Consider the following 24,140-nt stretch of genomic DNA (forward strand, 5'->3'; position numbering starts at 1 on the left):
ATTTGGATGTAACCTAGATTGTACATAAGATCAGCAGTGTTGCATCATAACCAGAGTATTCTTTAAAAGCATTACGATGTCATTAAATGAACATTCCCTTTGTCTTATTTGTTTTCAGGTCAGTGGCCACATAGATTATTTAAATCAGCTGGACACGATTTTAAAAGTCGTCGGAGTTAAGATGAAACATAATGCTTCATCGAGAACTGAAGTGGAGGAGAGTAAGAACTCTATCTATGCAAACACTGACGCTTCTCCTGTGCTGAAGTCGCGTCTCATTCCAATGAAGGCAGCTACTCCCGTGGACGAAGAAAGTGGCTTGAGTCTCAACTTGGATGAACTCACAAGTTCCGATGACGAACTCACGAGCTCCGATGACGAGAACAAGGCTTCAGAGTCGCCCACCAGGAGTCCACGGGCTTCCGAACTGAAAGACTCCATCGAGAAAGACTACAAAGTGAGTCTGTGTAAAAAAGGATCACACTCTTTCGTAGTGAAGGCCAAGATTTCAACATCGAGTGTCGAATCGGATAAGGATTTATGTGATGAGTCTCTGAAAGATATCGAAGTGAAAAACAAGTCAAGTAATAAAAGCGATGTTTTCGGTCAGACTGAAATTTTGTCGTCGTCGGACTTTGAGAAATGTCAAGTGACGGAAGAAGTTGACAGTTGTGAGGACGAATGTGCCAACATCGATGATTTTTACGAATCGTTCGAGGGAGACAATGTGTTGTCGCAGAAACTGTCGAATGTTGATTACTACCATCTGACCTTTGAAGATGATTAAGTGAACACCCCTCTCCCATGCATAAGTTATTGTCTTTCATTATAAACATGTGCCAACATAATCGGTATATATCGTGCCTCCTTCAGACTTCCATTGATGTGATAAACGTTTGGTGTCATCATTCAGTTTGCTTGTCTTCATGTATATTCACCAACGATGCTGCATGTCTAAATATCTTTTATCAAGTTTGTTCTACAAATTATAACATTGTCCATGGTGTGCAGGAATTTTAGCAGAAGAGTCTAGACTGGTGACTAAAGTTTATAGGGGGGTGAAGGGGTTCAAAATATATAAAAAGAAATATTATATTTTCTTGATGGTGGGGATTTAGACCCTTGAAATCCTCCCATGCATATGTATCTGTTGTCAGGAGTTGCATCCTCCCCTCCCCCCAGTAATTGGTGTTTCATAACTAATGATATGAAGAATCCTAAACATTCACTAGTGCTTGTGGTTTACAAATAAATGGTGAGCTATAAACAACTCTTCTGTAATTTTGTAGGAGAGCAGTTACTCGTAAAAGCCACTAATTTTGTAGGAGAGCAGTTACTCTCGGTGTAAAATCCAGTCATTTTGAGTAAATAAATTGGCAATATCAGCTTGAACAGATTTCCAACCAGGCAAAAATCATTTTGCGCAAGCACACATGAGTGGGGTCATTTTCTTGTGACAAATCATAAAGACTTGACTTCACACTGTTAAAACCCAACCTAGGTAGGAAGCTGCACTGAGATTCGAACCCTGGACATTAGTAATTATATTCATATTCAGTTGGGTTTATTTACATTAAAAATATTAACCACGTGCTGTCCTATTAGGTGTGTACTAAATAAATAATTTATACTATTGTGGCCTTTATAGTAATATCCCATTTCATGTAATATCAGTCGGTGTATGGCTAATACTTCTCGACTAACTCGGCAGGACATTAATTCCAGGGCTAACTCTGCCACTCGCCAAATTCGCCAATTGCGAATTTTAAAAACAATTGGTGAATCTTATTATAATTTGACGAAAAAATTACATGTAATAATTGATATTTTGTTACAAAATAACTCTCTTTTTGCTATTTTTGAAGTTTTATAGATAATTTGGCAAAATAGTTTGCTCACCCAGAGATAGCCCTGCATTCCTTATTGGAACACTATATTATAAATATCTTTAACTCTTTGTTCAATTTATTATTTATAATTTTTAACAGGAAAGACATTTAATTCTGCTGTGGGTTTTTTTAAAAATGATTGATTGTTTTCTTGTTTTCTTGTTTAAGATGTAACTACGTGTAAGTTCACTTCAGGTTTTTGTCTGTATCATATGCTCATCCGTTGTTATCTCCTGAGAACGACTCGAACCCTAGGTCAGAATCAGTGATGCATATAACTTTATGGTTTCTGCATTTGTGTTCTGGGTTTTTTTAATAGTTTACTGGATGCCAAAAGAACAAGTGAAAAACAAATGAAAAAAGATAATAATCCTCCTAGTTCGCAAATCCCAGATTTTTATTTCTTTTATTATATTTTTGATTGTCATATTGAAGATGATTATATTAATGTTTCATAAAATTATTTATACATTTATAGTAAGAGCTTTCAGCTGAGTATAAAGTAACTTGAGATATTGCCCAGCTAATAGTTCTAGTGTGTTTGTTGAAGTTTTAGCTTTACTAGGTTTTGAAAACATTTTTTTTTACTCTTTTTATTTTTGATTTTGTTCGGAGGCACAAATGTAACTGTATGTAAACATTATGATGTAAGTGCTTAGTGGATATGGCAGATTTGACCAATAGACAAACAGGGCCAAATTTTACAAAGACTGTTTTTCTTACATGCAATTGTTTAAACATTGTAAATGTTTGTAGTTGCATGCGTGCGGGATGAAACAGGTTTTGTAAATTCAACCCCAAAGACTTGGAACATATGATATTAAAATTGCGAGTCAATGGAACAGACATTCCAGCAAATAAATGTTTACTCAGCTGATAGGTCTCAAGTGCGGCCTGCTTTACAGTAATGGAATATTATTGTTATGTTAAATTTAGTGTTATGTTGAAATACAGCACTTTGCATTTTATTTATTGCTGTGTGATTATAAAATAGTGCTACATTTTGTTTAACAATGTATGGTTGTGAAATAGTTTAGGATATTTTGTTTATAATAGTCTTATCATTATTATGTACATGTACACAGACAATATTACTACATATCAGTTTTTATTAGTTGTTTTGTTTAATTTACTGGCATTAGTCTGGTAACAGTTTATACCGAATGTTTTGTTTCTGTTTTTATTACAATCTTTGACCTGCTGTAAACCATCAACGTATGCACATGCATGTTTGCACCTGGAAACTAATTAAGCCCCATCTAGTTTTGACTGCATGGCTTATACTTCATTTCATGAATACAAAGCACAAACAGTAAAATTAAAGTTCTGTGAATACAGAGGATATTGAAAAAGATTGACAGCAAGTGACACTCGTACACCGTAAATGTGCATGACTGGGTGGTAATTATCTATGGAGCTGGGCCCATATTTTCGAAGCAATCTTAGCCTACGAAATCGTAAAATTATCATAAGCTATGACGTCACTATGGGGTGTGCTGTAGTGATGTCACTCCCTACGAGTAGTACTAAGAGAGCTTCGAAAATATGGGCCCAGGACTCACACTGATGTCCTTGTCTTAAGTAATTCATTCATGCCATCTCGGTAAACACCCAGTAGATATAGGATATGTAAAAACTCTCAATATCTGGTTTAAACTTCGTCGGTACGGACAAATACTTCTAGGTGGCATTTTGGCTACAATACAATTCAGGTGATGCTAAATTAATTTCCAGGTGTGTACATAAATAACACAAACACACACACATGTGCTTGCATACACACATGGATGTACAAGCATGTGCATGTGCATGCACACATATACACACACATACATACACAACACTCTTTGCACAGATACACATACACACCAAACTCTGTACTGTTGCGTGCGTGTGCGCATGTGTGCACACGTATGGTAGTTGATGAGTGCATATGCACCCCTCATGAGAATTTTTTTTTTTTTAAATATGACAGTAGATTAATTTTTCCTATTAAGATGCTTTGTTTTTGCTCTTTTTTTAATGCATTCAACCTTCACCAGACAGTCCTAGGTGTATTTTGTTATTTTTATTTACATAATATTTGCTCAACTACATTCCTTGCTAATGATACCATTCCATCAGTCTATGTGTGTTTCATGTCTCCATATTGTTTCACGTCACTGACCAATCAAACTGCTTGTTACAATGTAACTGAATCTTGTTTCTCGTTGCTGACCAATCAGATTTCTTGTTACAAAGTAACTGTATCTTGTTTCTCATCACTGACCAGTCAGATTGCTTGGTACAATGTAACTGTATCTTATTTCTCGTCGCTGGCCAATCAGATTTTTTTTTACAAAGTAAGCGTATCTTGGTTCTCATCACTGACCAGTCAGATTGCTAGTTACAAAGTAACTATCTTTTTTCTCGTCGCTAATGAATCAAATTGCTTGTTACAAAGTATCTTGTTTCTTGTCGTTGACCAATCCGATTGCTTGGTACAAAGTATTTCCATGGCCAAGACTTCAAGGAATTGGTTCTGATTTTTATTCTGCATAGAGTGGTGGAATGTACATGTAGCTCAGTGGTAGTGCTCGCTGGAAGTGCGATGGGTTGTAGGATCAATCCTCCATGACTGGTACATAAAAAAAGAAGTTTGTTTCGCTTAACGACACCACTAGAGCACTTTAATTAATTATAGGCTATTTTTGGATGTGAAACATCTGTTAATTTTGACTCGTCATCAGAGCAAACCCACTACATTTTTCCAAATTCAGCAAGGGATCTGTTATAGGTACTTTTCCGCAGACAGGAAAGCACATACCACGACCTTTAACCAGTTGTGGTGCACTGGTTGGAACGAGAAAAACTATAAAAATCAGTTGAATGCTTCCATTGAGGTGGTTTGATCCTGTAATGCAAGCACCTCAAGTGAACACTCAACCGACTGAGCTAAGTCCCTCCTGCCCTTTGGAATAAAAATAAGACTCGTATTTATAGCTGACAACCGACAACCCAAATCCACTAAGGTGAAGGTGGTTCGATCCTGTGACGCAAGTACCTCAAGTGAGCACTCAACTGACTGAGCTAAATCCCGTCTTGAAAGTGCAATGTGTGGCAGGATCAGTGCTCCGCGACTGGTATATCAAAGGCTGTGTTATTAGTCTCCTGCCAGTCCCACCAGAGGGCACTAAAGGTTTTGTCTCCAACTGTTCATTCATCTGTCCCACATATAGTTCTTAAGACTTTTTTTCTTTTTTTTCAATGCCTCAATATATTGAGCAGAAATTTTATATGTCACTTTATCATATACATGTGCAGTTACAGATCAAGTTTGACTTTCATGGTGATTGACCCATTTTAACACTGTTGTATTCCTTGAAGTTAAGAGATACAAAAACATACCAATTGGGCCCAGTGGGTGATATTTATTGCTTTAGCAGTACTATCAGAATGCTTGTTTCAGTTTTTAACCCTAGGGCCGTTCGGACCCCATGAATTTCTCTACTGGGACTGGGACCGTAAAAATTGTAACCATTAAAAAAAAAAAATGGATTGTCTGATATTATGATTTTTATTAAAATGCAAACACTAGTAGTCATAAATATATTCCCAATGTTTATTATTGTTATAGAAAAGTGACTATAAAAGATCCCTTGCGGCTTTCCCATAGTAGGTCGTACATTACATCTCAGACGAGCGTTTTACCGATGATCTCTATGTCCCCGTCCTCAGGTACACATACCTTGCTGTTGAAGGATTAACAGTAATTTGAATGAAGATGTGGGTTTGTGTGTGTTACTTCATTCGGGATTTAGCTCGGTCGGTCGAGTGCACGCTTGAGGTGCTTGCGTCGCAGGATCGAACCACCTCGGTGTATCCATTCAGCTGATTGGGTTTTTTCCCATCCCAACCAGTGTCCCACAAATGTTAAAATCAGAGGCAGTGCTGAGTGCTATCCTGTGTCTGGAAAAGTGGACATAAAAGATCTCTTGATGCTAAGTGGGAAAATGTATCAGACTTCCTTCAAATACTAGTTTATATATTCATTAGACCTTGATTCTTTTTAAAGTTTGTTTTGTTTAACAACACCACTAGAGCACATTGATTTATTAATCATCGACTATTGGATGTCAAACATTTGGTAATTGGGACATATACATGTAGTCTTAAAAACCTGCAACATTTTTCCATTAGTAGCAAGAGATCTTTTATAAGCATTATCCCACAGACAACATAGCCTTTGGTATACCAGTCATAGTGCACTGGCTGGAGCAAGACATAGCCCAGTGCATCAGGCGAGCACTTTACCTCTGGGCTACGTCGTGCCCCCTTTTTTAATAATTTCAACAGGTAAGGTATAAGATGTAATGACATCAACATAATCTCATTCCATTGTTTATCAGAGCTTGGTTTTTAATCATTTTATTATAAATGTTTTTTATATATTATATAATATATAAAATATACATTCCAGAATTGTTTTGTTAGGTTCTTTTATATGTGTTAATTGTTAATTAATTTGCATAATTTATTGGTTTTGTTAAATTGTTAATTAAGATTTGACATTTATTGATTGTGTTTTACTTTTTCATATCCAGGTAGCTTTATTTGTATGGATGGTCAATTCAATTAATATGGGATTTATTACACAGGTTTATTAACATTGATAATGCTTCATATCCAGGTAGCGTTATTTATATGGATGGTCAATTCAATTAATATGGGATTTATTACACAGGTTTATTAACATTGATAATGCATGATCAAGTATTTAATAGCTTTTAAACATTTCTTATTTAAGCTCTTTCTTGGTACATTTTTGGTTTCATTTTTTATTAAATTTGTTTAATATTATGTTGAAAAAAAAAAAAAAAAGGACAATAAATGAGATTTAAAAAAACGAAAGAAAAAAAAAGTAATTTCTATGTTTCAGTCCAATTCTTGTCACAAATCAAGTACAGACAAATAAATATCACATTTCAACATAGAAAATTTGAAAAAAAGCAATGAGAAACATATATTTGTGAATTAAGAAAAAATAGATTTTATGGTTTGTTGATGATTTGTTTATGGTTTGTTTCCAGCTTGAAGTGAAAGTGAGGGATCTACATGAATATAGTTTCCAGCATAATTTGTAAATCAGCCAAAGCATTCCTATTGCACTGATTCTGAAGGTTTTTAAATTGCTTCAATGATTACGATTTGTCAAATAAAAAATCACCCGATTGGCTAAATGATATCATTTTGAATGACCAAGTGAAAGGTAGTGAGTTCCCTAGAAGTGTGGAAAGGCATGGTAGACCAAACACTTTTGGGGTATTTTCACCATTTTCGTGGCACTTGTTTTTCATTAAAAATACACAAAAATTAATTGAAATAAACATTAATGTAATTTATGTGCTTGCTTTAATAAATGAATGGCAAAAGACATAAAAGGCATATTTTATTAATTAATAAACTTTTTTGGTGTTTTATACAGGCAATTTTAGAATTAATTACTGTAAAAGGCTTGTTTAATCTCAGGGCAGCATGGTGCTGATTACGGCAAGATGGTGCTAGACTACTGAGGCATGGTGCTGCACCATGCTAAAACAAGCTAGGGAAAACACTAGAAAGGTCATGGACATGGAATTAAGTTCTTTGTTCAAAAATGTACATACTGTTAAGTCATCATATGATACTTACCTGCATACATGTACATACTTAAAGTAGGTAAATAAGTATCATACTTTGATTTACGTCAGGCCCATAGCCAACTTAAGAGGCCCATTTGGTTTTAAAGGATGGGAGATGCTTAATTAAGGAACACACTATAATTACAATTCAACAGATCTGTGGAGGGGGCAGTCATTTTGTTAATGGGACAGTGCCTCCCCCTCCCCTCCCCCTCCCCTCCCCCTCCCAGCTACAGGCCTAACTTGGTGTATGGAACCTGGGAAGTGTGTTTAGATCTACTGGGTTGAAAAGAAGAAGAAGAAAAATGTGTAACATATTACGCCATCTAGGGGCCAAATACAGCTACAGAAATGTGAAATTATTACAACAAACCGATGTGAGGATTGGGATCAGACTGTGGTAGCTAGTGTACGATGGATGATAAGATGGTCAAAACTAGCCTTGTACTATTTTACTAAAAATAAATCTGCAATACTTTCAGCAACCACGAGTCTTGTTTTTGTTTTGTTTTTTTGTTATTTTTGTTTGGGTTATTTGTTTGTTTGGGGGATTGGGTGGTGGTAGTGGTGTGGGGTTTTTTTTTGGGGGGGGGGGGAGGGAGATCGCTTTAGTATATCCCCACCAAACATTTTAGTACTAAAACAGTTTTAGACACTAAATATCCACAATATTTCCCACCCCTGTCTGTGTGAAAGTTTGTTCAAATGATCCCTTGCTGCTAATGGAAAAATATAATGAATTTCCTGCAATTATCAAATGTTTAACATCCAACAGCTAATGATTATTAAAGGGGCATTCCTGAGTTTGCTGCATTGTAAGATGCTTCCAACTAATAAAATATTTTTACGATTAAACTTCTATAGGCCCTATTAAATATATTTTCTTGCTTAAAATATCAGTGTCTGTATATTCAGTGTGTTTCTGGTTGTCTTAATATTTGTAAGAAGCCCAAACTGGATTTTGTCTTCAAATAATTATAACGTACGAAAAAACAAAGTTGGGAAATATACTACCGACAAAAAATAAGGGAACGGGTGAAATGATAGTGAATGTTTTATTTCGATTAACGTCTGGAAAACCAATTTGGGGCGTGTATATCAATATCTGGTGTGTCCACCATTTTGGGCGATGCATGCTCGACACCTTGATGGCATACTGTTGATTAATGTACGTATGGTTGCCCTGGGTATTGCCCGCCATTCATTCTGAAGGGCTACCGCAAGCTGTGCCACGTTGGCGGGTGCTGGGTCCCTGGAGTACACTCTCCGCCCGAGAACGTCCCACAGGTGCTCTATAGGGGACATCGGGGGACTTAGCGGGCCAGTCGATTGGCGGTATGCCTTGTCGTCGTAGGTAATCGGTGACTATCCGAGCGCGATGTGGTCTGGCATTGTCGTCTTGAAATTCAAAATTTCTGCCAATATTTCTCGCCACTGGAACAACGACAGGACGCAAAATTTGGTCCAGATATCTCTGGCCAGTCAAATTTCCATTAACAATAATCAAATCTGTTCGCCTGTCATGTGTGATCCCTCCCCACACCATGACACTACCACCCCCATAACGATCATGGTCTAGAATTGTAGCCCGGGCAAATCTCTCGCCGCTACGTCGCCAACAACGTTTTCTGCCATCTGTGAATCTGAGGCAGAACCTCGATTCGTCTGTAAATATGGTGTAACACCATTGTCGCACAGTCCGTCCCTAGTGTTGCCTAGCCCACCGTAATCGTTGCCGCCTTACGGTCACACCCTTCAGAGGACGCCTCGCTTTCAGGCGGGCTTTGTAGAGTCTGTTCTTGACGGTCGATGTTAAAATTCGCCTTCCTGTTATTGTACGGAATTCACTGTTGATAGCAGCAGCTGATTTGAATCTATTGCGTAGAGCAATTAATGTTATGGTACGATTTTGTCGAGGTGTCGTCTTTTTAGGCCTGCCACGCCCAGGTCTCGTTGCAATCCCGCCAGTTTGACGGTACTTATCCCACAATCTAGAAATGACACTTTTTGATTTACCAAACATTCGGGCAACTTGGCATATTGACGTACCTCCCTCCCTCTATCGTACCGACAATTCGCCATTTCGTCTCTTCATTAAGGTATTGTCTTGGGACCATTTTCACGCATGTGATTACCTCACTTGCATCGGTGATTGTTAGTTCCACGATAAGCACATACACGTGATCTTCTGTGTGCACGTGCATCACATGCTGTTCATGCATGATGTGAAATTTCATTTTGATCAGATGAAGCGTTCAGATGCAACGCCACTGTATTGTAACAGTGCATGTCAACAATAGTTACATTCACATCAGTCGTTCCCTTATTTTTTGTCGGTAGTATAAAATGAAATTTAACCTAGTACAAATATTAGAACGATCAGAAACACGTTTAATGTACAGCCGCTAATATTTTATGTAGGAAAATATATTCGATATGTAATTACAATCGTTAAAAAGTCTCTGTTAGTTGACAACGTCTTAAAAATTGCAGCAAACTCAGGAATGTCCCTTTTAATAAATCAATGTGATCTAGTGTTATTACAAATTTTAACCCCAATGGCTGGGGATTGAGCCAGTCTAAGTTTCTGGAATACAGACACTGGCATAGCCATGATTTTATATTGGAGGCCAACCCACAATTTGGGGGTGGGGGCAACCCAAACTGTATGGGCCGATTTCATATGTCTGGGTTTTGTAACACCTGGTTATATCAAAACCTAGGTTTAACACTGGTTTACGTAAAACGTTGAAACACTTGACCAAGACCTACACCTGTGGTGAATTTCACGTGTGTGTTTTACCCGTGTTTACAGAACCACGCTTTTTACATGGGTTACCCGGAGATCTGGAATGGGACATAAGCGAGGGATAGCTTACACTTCATCACTTTGTAGCTGATACTTCCTTACCGGTATATTATTAGCATTCGCGCACGAGATGGGGGCTTAGCTACCTCCTCCCCCTCTGGAGCAAACCTTTGTATTCGGACACAAATGATGGAGATGTTTGGCCAAAATGAGCTGGCCTGAAAACGTTTCACCATGTATTTCCATCATTTTACTCACAGTATTAGTTACAATCCATGTCAAATGCATATAGAACCTTATATAGCTGTTGGTAAAATTGCAAATATGAATAAACGTTCTTATTGGCATTTCCCTTTAAAGGGACATTGCTGAGTTTGCTACAATTTTAAAGATGTTATTGACTAACAGAGACTTTTAACGATTGTAATTACACATCAAATATTATCTTCTGCATAAAATATTAATTGCTGTATATTAAACTTGTTTTTGATCGTTCTAATATTTATACTAGGTTAAATTTCATTTTATTTCCTAAAATATTATTAGTTAGAAACATCTTACAATGCAGCAAACTCAGGAATGTCCCTTTAATTCTTACATAATATATATAGGCCTAAACAAAGAAAAAAGTTAAGCACCCCTAGATATAATTAGTACTGAAATAGCCCCATTACGTGACGAATATGTCAAGAATGGTGTTCCCGGAGATCTGGAATGGGACAATGACAACTGTGACGTTCCACAACAGAGCGATATGCACGTGCATCATGCACAACCCATGCATTGCTCAAAATGCAGTATGAATACACTGCAATTGTTGGCATTTAACGTCACTGTCTTGCATTGTTGAACTTTAATTGTTGAATATGGCACGTCGACGGTTATCACAGGCCCAAAGATGGTGTATTATTGGTATGCATGCGACCGGCATGGCCTTCTAAAGTATAGGAATTCAACTGGGGTATCATTACACCGTAATCAGTAGACTTATACGAAAACACGGACATACCAATGCTGTAAAGGATCTCCCATGGTCAGGGAGACCGCGCATGACGTCACAGCGCGAGGACAGGGCCCTGCATCGGCTCGTACGTCGTCAAACCTTTGCTACGTCTCCTGTTCTGAAGAACCAATGGTTACCCAATAGACGGATGTCAGCCAGAACAGTGAGGAATCGTCTGAAATTTGCGGGATTGAAGGCCAGAAGAGTCATCAAGCGTCCCTTTCTTGTTGATCATCATGAGAGACGCCGTATAGCGTGGTGTTTGGCCCGGAGAGGTTGGAATCTAAGGTCCTGGCGAAGAGTCCATTGGTCCGACGAAAGCCGGTTCCTGCCCCATGTCATAGATGACCGATTGAGAGTTTGGAGACATAAAAAATACTGCCTACACACCCAGGAACATACGACCTACGACCCCGTATGGTGGAGGTTCAGTAATGGTTTGGGGTTGCCTGTCACATGATTGTAAGCTGGATCGTGTCACTATCCAAGGCAACCTCAATGGTGATCGGTACATTCGTAACGTCCTGCAACCAGTTGTTGTGCCGCATTTTGACAACCATCCACTCGCCACCAGACCTCTGTACATGGATGACAACGCTAGGCCACATCGTTCACGAGCAGCAACAGCTTTACTCCAAACTGAAGCTGTGACGACCCTGCCCTGGCCGGCCATGAGTCCTGACCTAAACCCACTAGAGCATGTTTGGGACATCTTGGGGCGTCGAGTACAGGCACTGACCCCACCTCTACACACTCTGGCACAATTAGAGGCAGCTCCTCATCGAGAATGGCAGCAGTTGCCCATGCAGCAGATCAGACGACTTACTGGAGGGATGAGACAAAGGGTGGAAGCTGTCAACCGGGCACGTGGCTGGTTTACCCGCTGTTGATGATTTGTGTCATGAATGTCATCTGTGAACTTCAAAAGATATTTTTCATCATCAATCGTGATGTTGACTTGTGATTCTGACTCTGCACCTCCATACTTATTGTGCCTCAGTTTTTGGCTCAAATACAGCATATTGGAATTCTTCTCAGGTTCATGATTGAAATTTCAAAACTGGATACACTTGTTATGTTTTCTTATTGTCAAAGATGTATTCTTGCAAAACACATTTGTTTTTCCGAGGTTATGTTATCAGGCTTTCAACGCCAAACCTCGTAAGACAAGTCATTGTGAAAAATACAGGGGGCGCTTAACTTGTTTCTTTGTGTATACTAGTATATAAAAAAAAAATGGGACGCGTACGCCTGAGGACACCGAGACAACTTTTGGTCAAATTTTCAAACCTGTGGGCTTATATCGCCTTTTCCCCCTTTATTAAGACGAGACAAAGACGAAAGTATGTCATTATAAGACTCCAGTCTTTGATAGACGTTTATTGCTGTGATACCGATCAACTTCCATTACTAGTACTTCCCGTTTTCGTGCAGTTCATACACCATGAAGAAGATGCTTATTTTTACTAATTTCATAAATAAATATATTTATTACCCAAACGGTCACTCATAACAGGGAAATTATTTTCCATATTTTCTCTGAGAAATATTCTGCAGTGGTGTAATGTACAATATTATTGGATTATTTGACGCTTACAAACCAAGGACTTAGTCGGTATTAAATATACGTCATCACAACTTGGCGAACACAAGATGGCCCCGTCCTTATAAACCTTAGTCTAGACTTTAATAAAGTCCAGATCTTAATGTCATGGCAACGCCATTCAAAAGGCATTACGTTAAAGTCTGGATTTTATTAAAGTCTAGACTTTTAAGTTTTATAAGCACGGGCCATGACGTCATGTGGTTTACAGAGTTTGCGTTCACGACTGTTTTAGCGTTAAATTTATTACAAAATGTTATTTTAATGCAATTCATTATATATACTTTTAGCAGAATAAAGATAATTTTTGAAGACAAAAATTATCTGTGAACGTGATTGAAATACAAAAGAGTGGTTTACATCATGTCTATAGACTACATGTAGCCTACGTGCGTGTGCGTCTAAAATAAAGGCGTTTAAAAAAACCCCAAAAAAACATAGCTGGGGTAATAAACAGAATAACAAACTCGGTATCAGTTATCAAATTTATGTCCCGAGTGAAATAATTTTCATTTGTCACGACTAAAACTTATTTCACTCGGGACCTAAATTTGATAATAACCGTTAACTCGTTTATCATCATCTATATATCGCAGGAGCTTTGTTGTTCGTTCGCCACGAACATGGTAAATAATTGTTGCGTCAAGGGGTGGATCTAATTAAACAGTCGTGCTAAAAAAGAAAGACTAACGGGCATCTTGTCTAAAGAAGATGGGGTTCGAACACCCCGACCCCTCGCCCTTTATTCGATTCTGTAGTGGGTTTAAAAGGTCTCTGAAATATGTTCACAGTTCATGGCTCTGCGATACTGACGTAAAACACGATTTTGCTGTCGAAATTCTCTATGAAGAAAACTTACTTTGAGCAAACCCAGTGAAAAACCACCTCAAGGGCAAATTTAAACAAGCAATACAATTGTAACCCAGTGTTAAACTAGGGTTATTGAAAACCAGACATATATGAAATGCACAGTAAACATGACTCCGGGTTTAACCTAGGTTTAAACCATATGTTTCCAAAACCCACCGATAACCCAGACGTATGAAATCGGCCCTATGATTTTATAAAATGTAATAAAGTAAAAAAAAGAAAGAAAAAAAAGGTTTGATTGGGTAAGGGATTGCCCCTATTCGCCCCCCTTCACTACGACACTGAATACAGAATGACACTGGGTACTACTGTCAATGGACTATAATATTTCCACGCATCAGTGGTCATGTCCAAGCAATTTAGTCCCTTGATGAATGGGTCAGTCTAACAGCACATACACACTTGTCAACGAGGCATATGTTATTTATTAATATTAACACCAAAGCTGTTATTCTCACCTATTGTCCAACGTCGCCCAGAACTACTGACCAAAGACTGGTCCAGAGGGGGTGGTGGGGATTTTAGTTTGACATCACATCTATATAGGCCTATCCGACTTTGCTGAAATAATGGGAGAGTACAAACTTAATTTGGCCCTTGGTGCCGTTCCTAATACCTATATGCAACACTGTCCACAGAAGATAACAGCGACTATGATGTAGGGGTGGGGTTTGCAACTATATATTTGATTTTTGTTACTGATGGTGGTGGCGGGGGGGGGGGGGGGGGGTCATTGCGGTACATTCAGATTTAGATATGCTACAATACCCCCTTTTCCAACGCCTTGATCAATCAATGTTTACTAGTCTAAACATTAGAAATTAAAATGCTATGAAGAACATTAAAAGCTTACGATATCACAACCATTGCTAACTAACTCAACCATATAATTCGTGTGGAAACAGCTGATCTTTTGTATTCGTCCGTGTTTTGTCTCCTACGTGTCGAACAACTGAGATATTTATCATTTTCCGTCAATCTGTCTGCTACGTCATGCTTCACCTGTCGCTGTGTGTCAATATCACAGGTGAAATAGACTTCAGGGCATGTGAAATGGGATTGCTGTGTGGTATCAAATACATATATGTCACGATGGTGAAATACGGGAATTACAAAACTACAGTTATGTACTAAATAGCCTGTCATTTGGTCATGTGGCAAAGCTTGCTTTAAAAATAATAGTAGCAAAATAACCACAACAGAACTCATGACCATGACATCGGGCTACCGTTCTATGGAATCGGTGAATATTAGCGTCAACAATAACAAAAATAATGTGGACAACCATCATTATTTACGACTGGAAACGTTGCAAACCGATTGGGATAAAACAACAGAGAATACGGAACTCGTGCCACACAAGAGATTTTTCAAGCGGCTGATTTCGTTTTTCTGCGGAGATGAAACGAACGTGGACCCGAATGGACCCCGATACAAACGGCGCCGGCTGGGGACTTTCGCAGGTGTTTTTGCACCTATTGCATTAAGCCAGTTTGGAAACAACATGTTCCTGCGTTTAGGTGAGACTTTGTATCATTTCTAACCACTGGCGTAGCCAGGGTTTTATATTAGCACCCACCCATATTGATCAAATGGAAACACACGTATCGTGTTGGGGGTTTCACGTAGCCCAGAGGTAAAGCGCTCTACTGATGCGCGGTCGGTCTAGGGTCGATGCCCGTCGGTGGGCCCAATTGGGCTATTTCTCGTTCCAACCAGTGCTCCATTATTCATATAAAAGATCCCTTGCTGCTAATGGGAAAGTGTAGCCCACTGAGTGACGGTAGCGGCTGTTTTCTCTTAATTACTTGTAGTCCTTAGTCATACATGTACTAGTACATCATGCAGGGCTCGAATTTTGAATAGAATTGACGTGGGTGAAAGGGCTCACTGACGGCAATTTTGAGCCTGCGTATGGCAATATTTTTTAAAGTAACATTTGCAGAAAATAAACATGACTGAAAGGTTATTTTGTTGTATGTAGACATTTCAAACGTGCAAATGTTAAATATCGGCAGATAATGTACACCAGGTGTATACATTTTACCATTATTGAGGAACTTTACCGATGGCACAAAGGTGCCGTCGGTGATGCTCTCTACCTACGGCAATTTATATCTCAACAAAGGAAATGTTTTATTTAACGACGCACTCAACACATTTTATTTACAGTTATATGGCGTCTGACATGAACTTATTTTCGTGCTTATATCCAACTACGGTTCAAGCACGCCGTCCTAGACACACACCTCAACTATCTGGGCTGTCTGTCCAGGACAGTCGGTTAGTTGTTAATGGTTAGTAGTTCATGAGAAAGAAGAGGGTGTAGTGTTCTTATACCTACCCACTGAGTCGTTAAAACTCGCTCTGGGTGGGAGCCAGTACCGGGTTGCGAACCCAGTACCTACCAGCTTTACGTCCGGTGGGTTAACGACGACACTACCGAGGCTGGTGATCCACATCATGTCAGTATTATTTAGTGATGGGAAATAACTCGGAATGCACTGAAAACCGACGATCTAAGATTTCAAGGAGTAACAGGGAAGCCTCTCCCCTCACTCCCCCAAGTGGCTTGCAGCTAGTGAGATCATACACATATGCACACGTACCACCCCCATCCCACCTCTATCTCATACGCCTGTGTAGGGCCTACCGTAACACATTTATGAGTAATGAGCGTACAAGATGGGGAATGGTGAATAGACGGATTCGAGAATTTTAAAAGGAAAGCTGTAGACTGGCTCTAATGCCAAATTAAATATGGAGCCTAAAACGAAGAATGATGCAATAAAATGTTTAGTATGTGATTAACTGACAATATTAACATGGATTCTGAATGTCTGAATGAGATCCTTTTGATATATTGTATACTTTTTTCTTTCTTTCTTTCTTTTTTGGGATGCGAGGGTGGTGGTGGTAAATTATTTGTGGTGTTTTAAGGGTTTGCTACTCTGTATTACATTAAATTTTGTTTTATTTTATGCAGCATAAAAAAATACACAAATGAGCATAATCCCCCCCCACCCCACCCCCAGTACAATCCCAGTATAATGACAGTGATACTTTTGTAAGGACAGAGTTTTATTGTTTTTTGTTTACGGTAGTAAAAGTGATTGTTGGCATGACAAAAGTAATCATAGATGTATTCCTGTGTCTTTGTGTATCGCTGGGTTAACCAAGGACACCGCTAAACAGAATACACCTAGACGTCAGTTACGCACCAGTACACCTACCTAACCTGTACATGTGGTGACAAGGGGTTATTCCAGACCAGATCATAATTGTGACAGTGGCGGGTATAGGATTTATTTTGGGTGGGACTGAAAAAGGCACTTGAGTGTACGACTTGTGAATAGAATTTTCTGTCACTTTGGAATGAAAACCCCCAACAGTTTGTTTCGTTTAACGACACCACTAGAGCACATTGATTGATTAATCATCGGCTATTGCCTAGTATTGAATGTCAAATATTTGGTAATTCTGACACGTAGCCACCAGAGGAAACCTGTTACATTTTTCCTAATGCAGCAAGTGATCTTTTAATATGCACTTTCCCACAGACAGGAAAGCACATACCACATCTTTTGTCAAGTAGTGCTGCACTGGTTGGAACGAGAAAAAACCCAATCAGTTGAATACATCCATCGAGGTGGTTCGATCCTGTAACGCAAGCACCTCAATCTAGCTTTCAACCGACTGAGTTAAATCCCGCCCGCCCTTTGAAATGAAAATAAGACTCGTATAGGTGGCTGACAACCGACAACACAAAACTCCCTTAAGCTCTTTTAAATAACATGACATCGTCCTTACAAGTATTTTTGCATTGCACTGCGACATTTCAAAGTTGTCCGACTTTAGTGAATTAGTTTCTAGAACTAATTAAGTCCACTCTTTGCAAAATGAGTATATGTCTAGTCCACTATTTTGCAGGTTTTCCTTTTTCTGAATGTGGTGTTTATTTTTAAGTTATTTTTGTTGTTTGTTTGTTTGGTGGGTTTTTTTTTTGGGGGGGGGGGGGGATTGGGAGTATACAGTGGCGGCTCCAGAAAACCCTTTGGGGGGGGGGGGGGGGGGGGCGGCAGTGGCATGAGGTGGAGTGCCAAGGGAACTTGAACTTTGAAAATTAATATATAATAAAATTATAACTATCGCAAAATTTAGGGGGGCGGGTCTCTGCCCCCTCCCCCTAGATCCGCCTCTGGTATATGTAGTAGTGTTGGTATAAAGTGTTCCTACTGATTATTAGCTCATTTGGTTAGAGCGCTGGACTGTTGTAATGAGAGTCCGTGATTCGAATCCCCTCGGTGGAGGTTGATTTTTATTTGATAACATTTAGTGCCGACGTAGGCACTGTGTGTGTTCTTAACACAAGAATACAATTATGCAGAGATATATAACTTGGAAACAAATATTTGTGGATATTTCTGAAAATTTAAATCTTAAAAGATTTTTTTCTAAAAAACACGTTCCGGTTGTCCGTCCTAGCTCGATATTATAGCCTCCCTTTGTAAGAAATATAATTTGCTCCATACGCATCAGAAATGAAGGGGGCGGGATCAAGTTCAGTCGGTAGAGCGCTCGCCTGGGGCACTGACATCGTAGGATCGAACCACCTCAGTGCACCACAGCTGGTATACCAAAAGTCATTGTATGTGCTGTCCTGTCTGTGGGAACGTGCATATAACAGATTCTTTGCTGATAATGGAGAAAAAAAAATGTAGCGGATTTATTTACTGTAAGACTACGAGTAACAAATTACCAAATGTTTGTCATCCAATAATCGATGATTAATAATTTAAAAAATCAGGCTTGGGTAGGAAGCATTATGACATTTAGCATGTCCATCGTGATATATTGGGTTTGTGCGTACTGAGGTTCAGGGTGGCCGGACAAATAATCAGCTCTTTCTTAATCAAACAACAAGACCGATACCAAAGAAAAAACCAACCCCACAAAAACCCCCAACAACAATGAATGAATGAATGTTTAACGACACCCCAGCACGAAAAATACATGGCTATTGGGTGTCAAACTATGGTAATGCAAATAAATAAAGTGACGATCAACATCAATATAAAAATTCAAGGTTTAAACAAAAACAGTAAAGAACTGTGCATAAATACAAATACAAATATCACAGAATTTTACGGATACTGAATTTTACTCTCAACTTCAATTTGTGCTGTATTGGCCATTCTCAAAGAGAATGTTACACCCCTGCACCACGGTGAGGTTACAGCACGCGCAGGGGCCCAACAACAAAACCCCCTACAAACCTTGCTGTTTATTATATATGATATAGCAATCGTATTACCTGTTCATTCAGCTCTTAGTTTTCGTTCTGTCTTCTTCATCTTCACTTTTTGTTATTTAGACTCTTAGAGGTGTATTTGTTGAACCGTATCTTATTAGGGGCGGAACGCAGTTTAGTGGTAAAGCGCTCGCTTGATGCGCGTTCGGTTTGAGATCGATCCCCGTCGGTGGGCCCACTGGGCTATTTCTCATTCCAGCCAGTGCACCACGACTGGCGTATGAAAGGCCGTGGTGCTATCCTGTGTGTTAGTAGCAAAGATCCTTTGCTACTAACGGAAAATGTAGCGGGCTTCCTTTCTAAGACTACATGTCAAAATCACCAAATGTTTGACATCCAATAATCGATTAATACATCAATGTGCTCTAGCGGTGTCGTTAAACAAAACAAACTTTCTTTCTATCACAGCCATTATGTGTCATCATCAAAATATAAACAAACCCACGTGCTTAAACAAGCATGCGCAGTTTGTGACAACGTGACGTCCGGCGGAAGCTTATCTCGTACAGCTGACATCTCGCTGAAAATCGAACAAGGAAATGCATTTATCTTTCCTTTTGATACCGTCAACATTTGTGCGATCTTCTACTAATTAAAACCACCACTGTAATGAAATTAAACCCAGCTTGGATATGGGAACATTAGAAAGTGACACTGCGCCCATTCTGAACAGTTCGTCGCCAGAAAACCACTCTCGGTATGGTTCGAGAAACAATGCCGAAACGGTCAGTATCGAGTCGATGCAGACACTCTCCGGCAGTCCTCGGCTCCACTCGCCGTCCACCTGGAAACTGTCCCGGGAACTGAGCCATGGGCAGACGGACCCCGGACACCCGGGCCACAAGGACAACCCCAATTCTGGCAGACGCACCCTGGGGACTTTCTCGGGCGTTTTCTGCCCCATCGCTCTGTCCATGTTCAGCACCTTGCTGTTTCTAAGAGGAGGTAAACATTGATAAAATATCTGCCTGCCCCCTCTCCCTTCACCTCTCTACTTGGAACTTATTGTCCGAACCAAATTGTTAACAACTACAGGTGATGCGCCAGTTCCGGATCACTTCAAACAAAATAGTGAATTCTGTCAGCATGCGCGCGTATGACTTTAAAAGAAATTCTTGGTAATAAGGATAATCAACCATATAAATAAACAGTGATATAAAATGTAAATTTAGGTAAACATTTGGCACCAAAAACAGTGTTGTTCGAGCTGGCATACTTACGCCAGTTGCGGATCACTTTGTCCAGTTTCGGATCACTTTCGAAAAATAGAGGCTTACACCTTCAAAAACACTATTTCCAACATGTTAGCACTTTCAGCACCTTCGTGGATCCTGCCGGACATATTTTATGATCATTTGCAAGTCCATAGGGTTCCCACCCCCCTGATTACGCCCCTAATTAGCAATTTTTAAGATGATTGAAAATCAACGATGGTGCCCCATGACGTCAGATATACGGGGTGTGTGTCAAAAGTAAAGGTGCGCGATCCTTATTATTTTCGTTGTGTACTTTCAATAAGTTGAATTATATTTGATTTCTGGCATTCTAGTATATAATAATAATAATTAATATTATTATTACTAATAATAAATAATTGTTTTCATTATTATCGTATATATCAATAATAATAATATTATTATTATTTATTATTATTATTATTATATTGATGACTTTTAAAAGTCACATTTTCTTTGTGAAAGGAACAAAGGCTTGAAAATAGAAAGAAATGACATATATAGCAAAATATCAACTTTGGGACTGTTTAGTATTTATCATAAATCAGGGGCGGATTATGCTTTAGGTGTGTGTGTGTGGGGGGGGGGGGGGTCCGAAACAATATGTAAATGTTTATAATTTGAAATTATAAATTTTACAGGTTATTTACGTGGTGGTTTTTTTTTTTTTTTTTTAGCCGGATATAATCCGCCCCTGTTTAAATATTAAAATTAAGCAAATAATTTTGAAGCAGGACGGTTAGACCCCTTGTTAATAATGATACATTTTAATATAGTGACACACACTAAATAGTCACAAAAGTGGATTATTAATTATTATTTTTGACGTGTTGTAACGTGAGAGACAAGTGGACGAACACTTAAAATTGTAGTTTCAGTTTATAAAATACGTGTCTTTACATCATATACATATTGTCATTACCTGTAGAAAACAAAAAATAACACAAGAAAAATAGGTGGAACTACAATGATTAACATAATATTTTGTAGAGGATGACTGGCCATGGGACGAACAGTCTAGGGCTACTATGACATGGACCCCGAGACATACAGAGTCGAATTATTATGAACTAGTGGTTAAAATGACGAATCAAGAGAGGTTTAAGAAGAAAATAATAATAATAATAATAATAATAATTATTATTATTATCATTATCATCATCATTGTTATTGTTATAAAGGAAGGGGGGAAAAGTGGGAGAAAATTTGTTACCGTGTTCAACGTTTTTGAGTCTTAAAATGAACTAGCGGCAGTTACAACGTAAATACTTCCGTTTTGTGAGTGATCCGCAACTGGCGTATCAAGTGTGTCCCCTTTGAGGAGTTACAGTAAGTCTTTTACAGCATCACTTTTCATAAAACTAGTCATGCACAATCTATATATGTTTCCCCTACTCGTACTATAACATTTCAAAGGATATAAAATGAAAAACATCAAAAACTTCATCTCTCTTTTTAAACGTCTTCTTTTTTTCATGTCGTCTGCTCATGTAAAGTTTTAATAGTGGTTATGTATCGCTGTCCAAAATAAAACCAAGACTATACTGTTACAGTTATTTTACGTACTATTACGTATTATTTGTTTGTTAGAATATTTGTTTAATGAAATTTACACAGAAATGACTAAAAATTGAATATACCGACAGACTGATTTGATTGGTAACTACATGTGATCCGGAAGTGATCCGGAACTGGCGCATCATCTGTACGAAAAATTACTCTCCTACCTTTAATTGCAGTTAAATTTCCTCCAAAGTTTGTCCAGACAGAAATCTTGAAAAAACCATTACAATGACACAGATTGTACATACCAGATGATAACTATGTCACCTATATCGACTTCGCTGAGAGCGCATAGGGCAAAAAGCATGTAATTTTGTGACAGCTGCCATTTTGACTTTTTTTTAAATAATCTTCAACAGGGGTAAAAGGATAGGACTTAATCTAACAACGTCATAACATGTTATGATATAAAAGCAAACGTGATGACATCATATTATTTATTATTTTTTTTTATTATTATTATTTTTTTTAATGATACCACTAGAGATCATCGATTTCATATTAACTGTGTCACATATAATTTGGAGGCTTTCACCCCTCTTGAAGAGTATTCCATAAACAAGCAACATGGCAGACGGCAGAAAACTGCATGTATTTTTTCCTATGCAATCTCAGCAAAGACAATATCAGCGACATCGTTGTAGTCTCGTGTGTGGAATCAGTATATTTGTAGTTTTGTTTTTTGCGATTTGTGTCTGGACAAACTTTGGAGGAAATCTAACGGCAATTAAAGGTAGGAGAGTAATTTTTTGTAGTTGTTAACAATTTGGTTCAGACAATAGGTGCTGTTCCCTGTTTATATCAATACAATAGGGAGGGCTGGGGGGTGGGGAGACTGATATATTTCTGTAAAAACCTTTTCAGGCTTTTAACAAGCCCAAGTTCTCTGACTATAAGTTGTAACTGTACTCTGACTGTAATTGCATATAACTGCCAAAATGTCCATCTAGCTCTCATACAGTTAGAGTACTCAGGCTAGCTTTTGACATTGTTTATTGTAGTTTGAATGTACTCAAGCAATATCGTGCTTATGTGCAGGCTTAGCCAGAGTATTTAAAGTCAAGATGCACTACGTATTTAACCCGACCGTTCAAAATTGCGCCAAAATTACTCAACAAAACTGAGCACCTTTTTCTCTTTGGCATTAACGGCTCCATTCAAAATTCCATAGCACCACCACCACCCCCACCCGCCTGCTACCGATTCAATCGGGCTGCTGGTGCTCCCTTGAACCTGCTAGTGTAGGAGGTCCCTCCTTACCCCCCCCCCCCCTTTCCTGTCATGGACGGACGAGCCAGCCAAGGCCGGCTCTTGTGCCCATGACAGGTATGTGCTATAACAGCTTGTTCTGAATGTGCACATAAAACCCTATGACCTGACCTGACCTGAAAGGGGGTGCTGTCAGGTTTCTTCATGTATTGTGTGTATTAGTGGTAAATAAGCCCAATATTTATCGGCAAACTGGAAAATTATCAATGTAAAGGTATTTAGCATCAAACTTAAAAAAAAAATTGTGCTACAGTAGGTATTTCTGTCTACCGTGTGATAGTCTGCCATTATGTGTTTTCGCTATATGAACCATTCCATGGTAATAATTTAAGCCAGGACGTGACATTCTGACTGTTATGATCTCCTTTACTAAAAAATCCTTTTTAAATGGAAATGCAGTTTTATCATTTATAGACTCATTACATATACATGTAGTAGTATAAGCATGTCAGACCTAATTTTGTTTTTGTAAAAAGAAAATGACTTATAAAGTGAAAAGTAAAATGTGCCAGGACGTGAAGAAAATGGACATCACTTTTTTTAACACTGCAGTAAATTCCAAAACTCTGCTCTCCTGATACAGTGATAGAATGTTTGCTTATTAAAATACACTGTTTAACACAATATCCAGTCTATTTCTAAATGCCGTATAGCAATTTGCTGAAGAAATATTCTTTATGATGTAACATTTACTTTTAAAAATTTCAGTAGGAGCCTGGATGTGACTTTTTGTCCAGTCCACTTATACAACTAATAAATGATATGTATATCAAATACTACTAATGAAACACTGTTAATTTATGAAATCAATGATATTTACTTGTTTTAAGTGTTTTTATTATCAAAATAAGTGAATAAAATCCTAATTAATTGAACTGTCATTGTGCAAAAAAAAGAGTTCTCTTACAATATTCATATAATATACTTT

At 38.4% G+C, this 24,140-nt stretch overlaps 2 protein-coding genes and 1 long non-coding RNA gene across 5 annotated transcripts in view; 2 read left to right on the top strand and 1 right to left on the bottom strand.

The window, feature by feature from the left end:
* LOC121390069 (transmembrane and coiled-coil domain-containing protein 4-like) overlaps positions 1-2,998 on the top strand; it is a 22,833-nt gene extending 19,835 nt beyond the window's left edge. For both annotated transcript variants that reach the window (XM_041521780.1, XM_041521781.1), the window contains one exon: positions 119-2,998. In XM_041521780.1, the coding sequence (XP_041377714.1) occupies positions 119-787 (669 nt within the window). In that variant the 3' untranslated portion in view covers positions 788-2,998. The remainder of the gene's footprint in view (positions 1-118) is intronic.
* Positions 1-19,326, bottom strand: part of LOC121390070 — a 25,716-nt gene extending 6,390 nt beyond the window's left edge. The window contains exon 1 of the long non-coding RNA XR_005960155.1: positions 19,149-19,326. This is a non-coding gene — a long non-coding RNA (uncharacterized LOC121390070). The remainder of the gene's footprint in view (positions 1-19,148) is intronic.
* LOC121390068 (solute carrier family 12 member 9-like) overlaps positions 14,874-24,140 on the top strand; it is a 38,125-nt gene continuing 28,858 nt past the window's right edge. The window contains exon 1 of one of the 2 annotated variants that reach the window (XM_041521779.1): positions 14,874-15,354. In XM_041521779.1, the coding sequence (XP_041377713.1) occupies positions 15,042-15,354 (313 nt within the window). In that variant the 5' untranslated portion in view covers positions 14,874-15,041. Of the gene's footprint in view, positions 15,355-19,467; positions 20,091-24,140 lie in introns of those variants that run through there. The other variant, XM_041521778.1, reaches the window with a different exon arrangement.

This window comes from Gigantopelta aegis, chromosome 15 (assembly GCF_016097555.1).
Source record: "Gigantopelta aegis isolate Gae_Host chromosome 15, Gae_host_genome, whole genome shotgun sequence".
NCBI classification, from domain to species: Eukaryota; Metazoa; Mollusca; class Gastropoda; order Neomphalida; family Peltospiridae; genus Gigantopelta; species Gigantopelta aegis.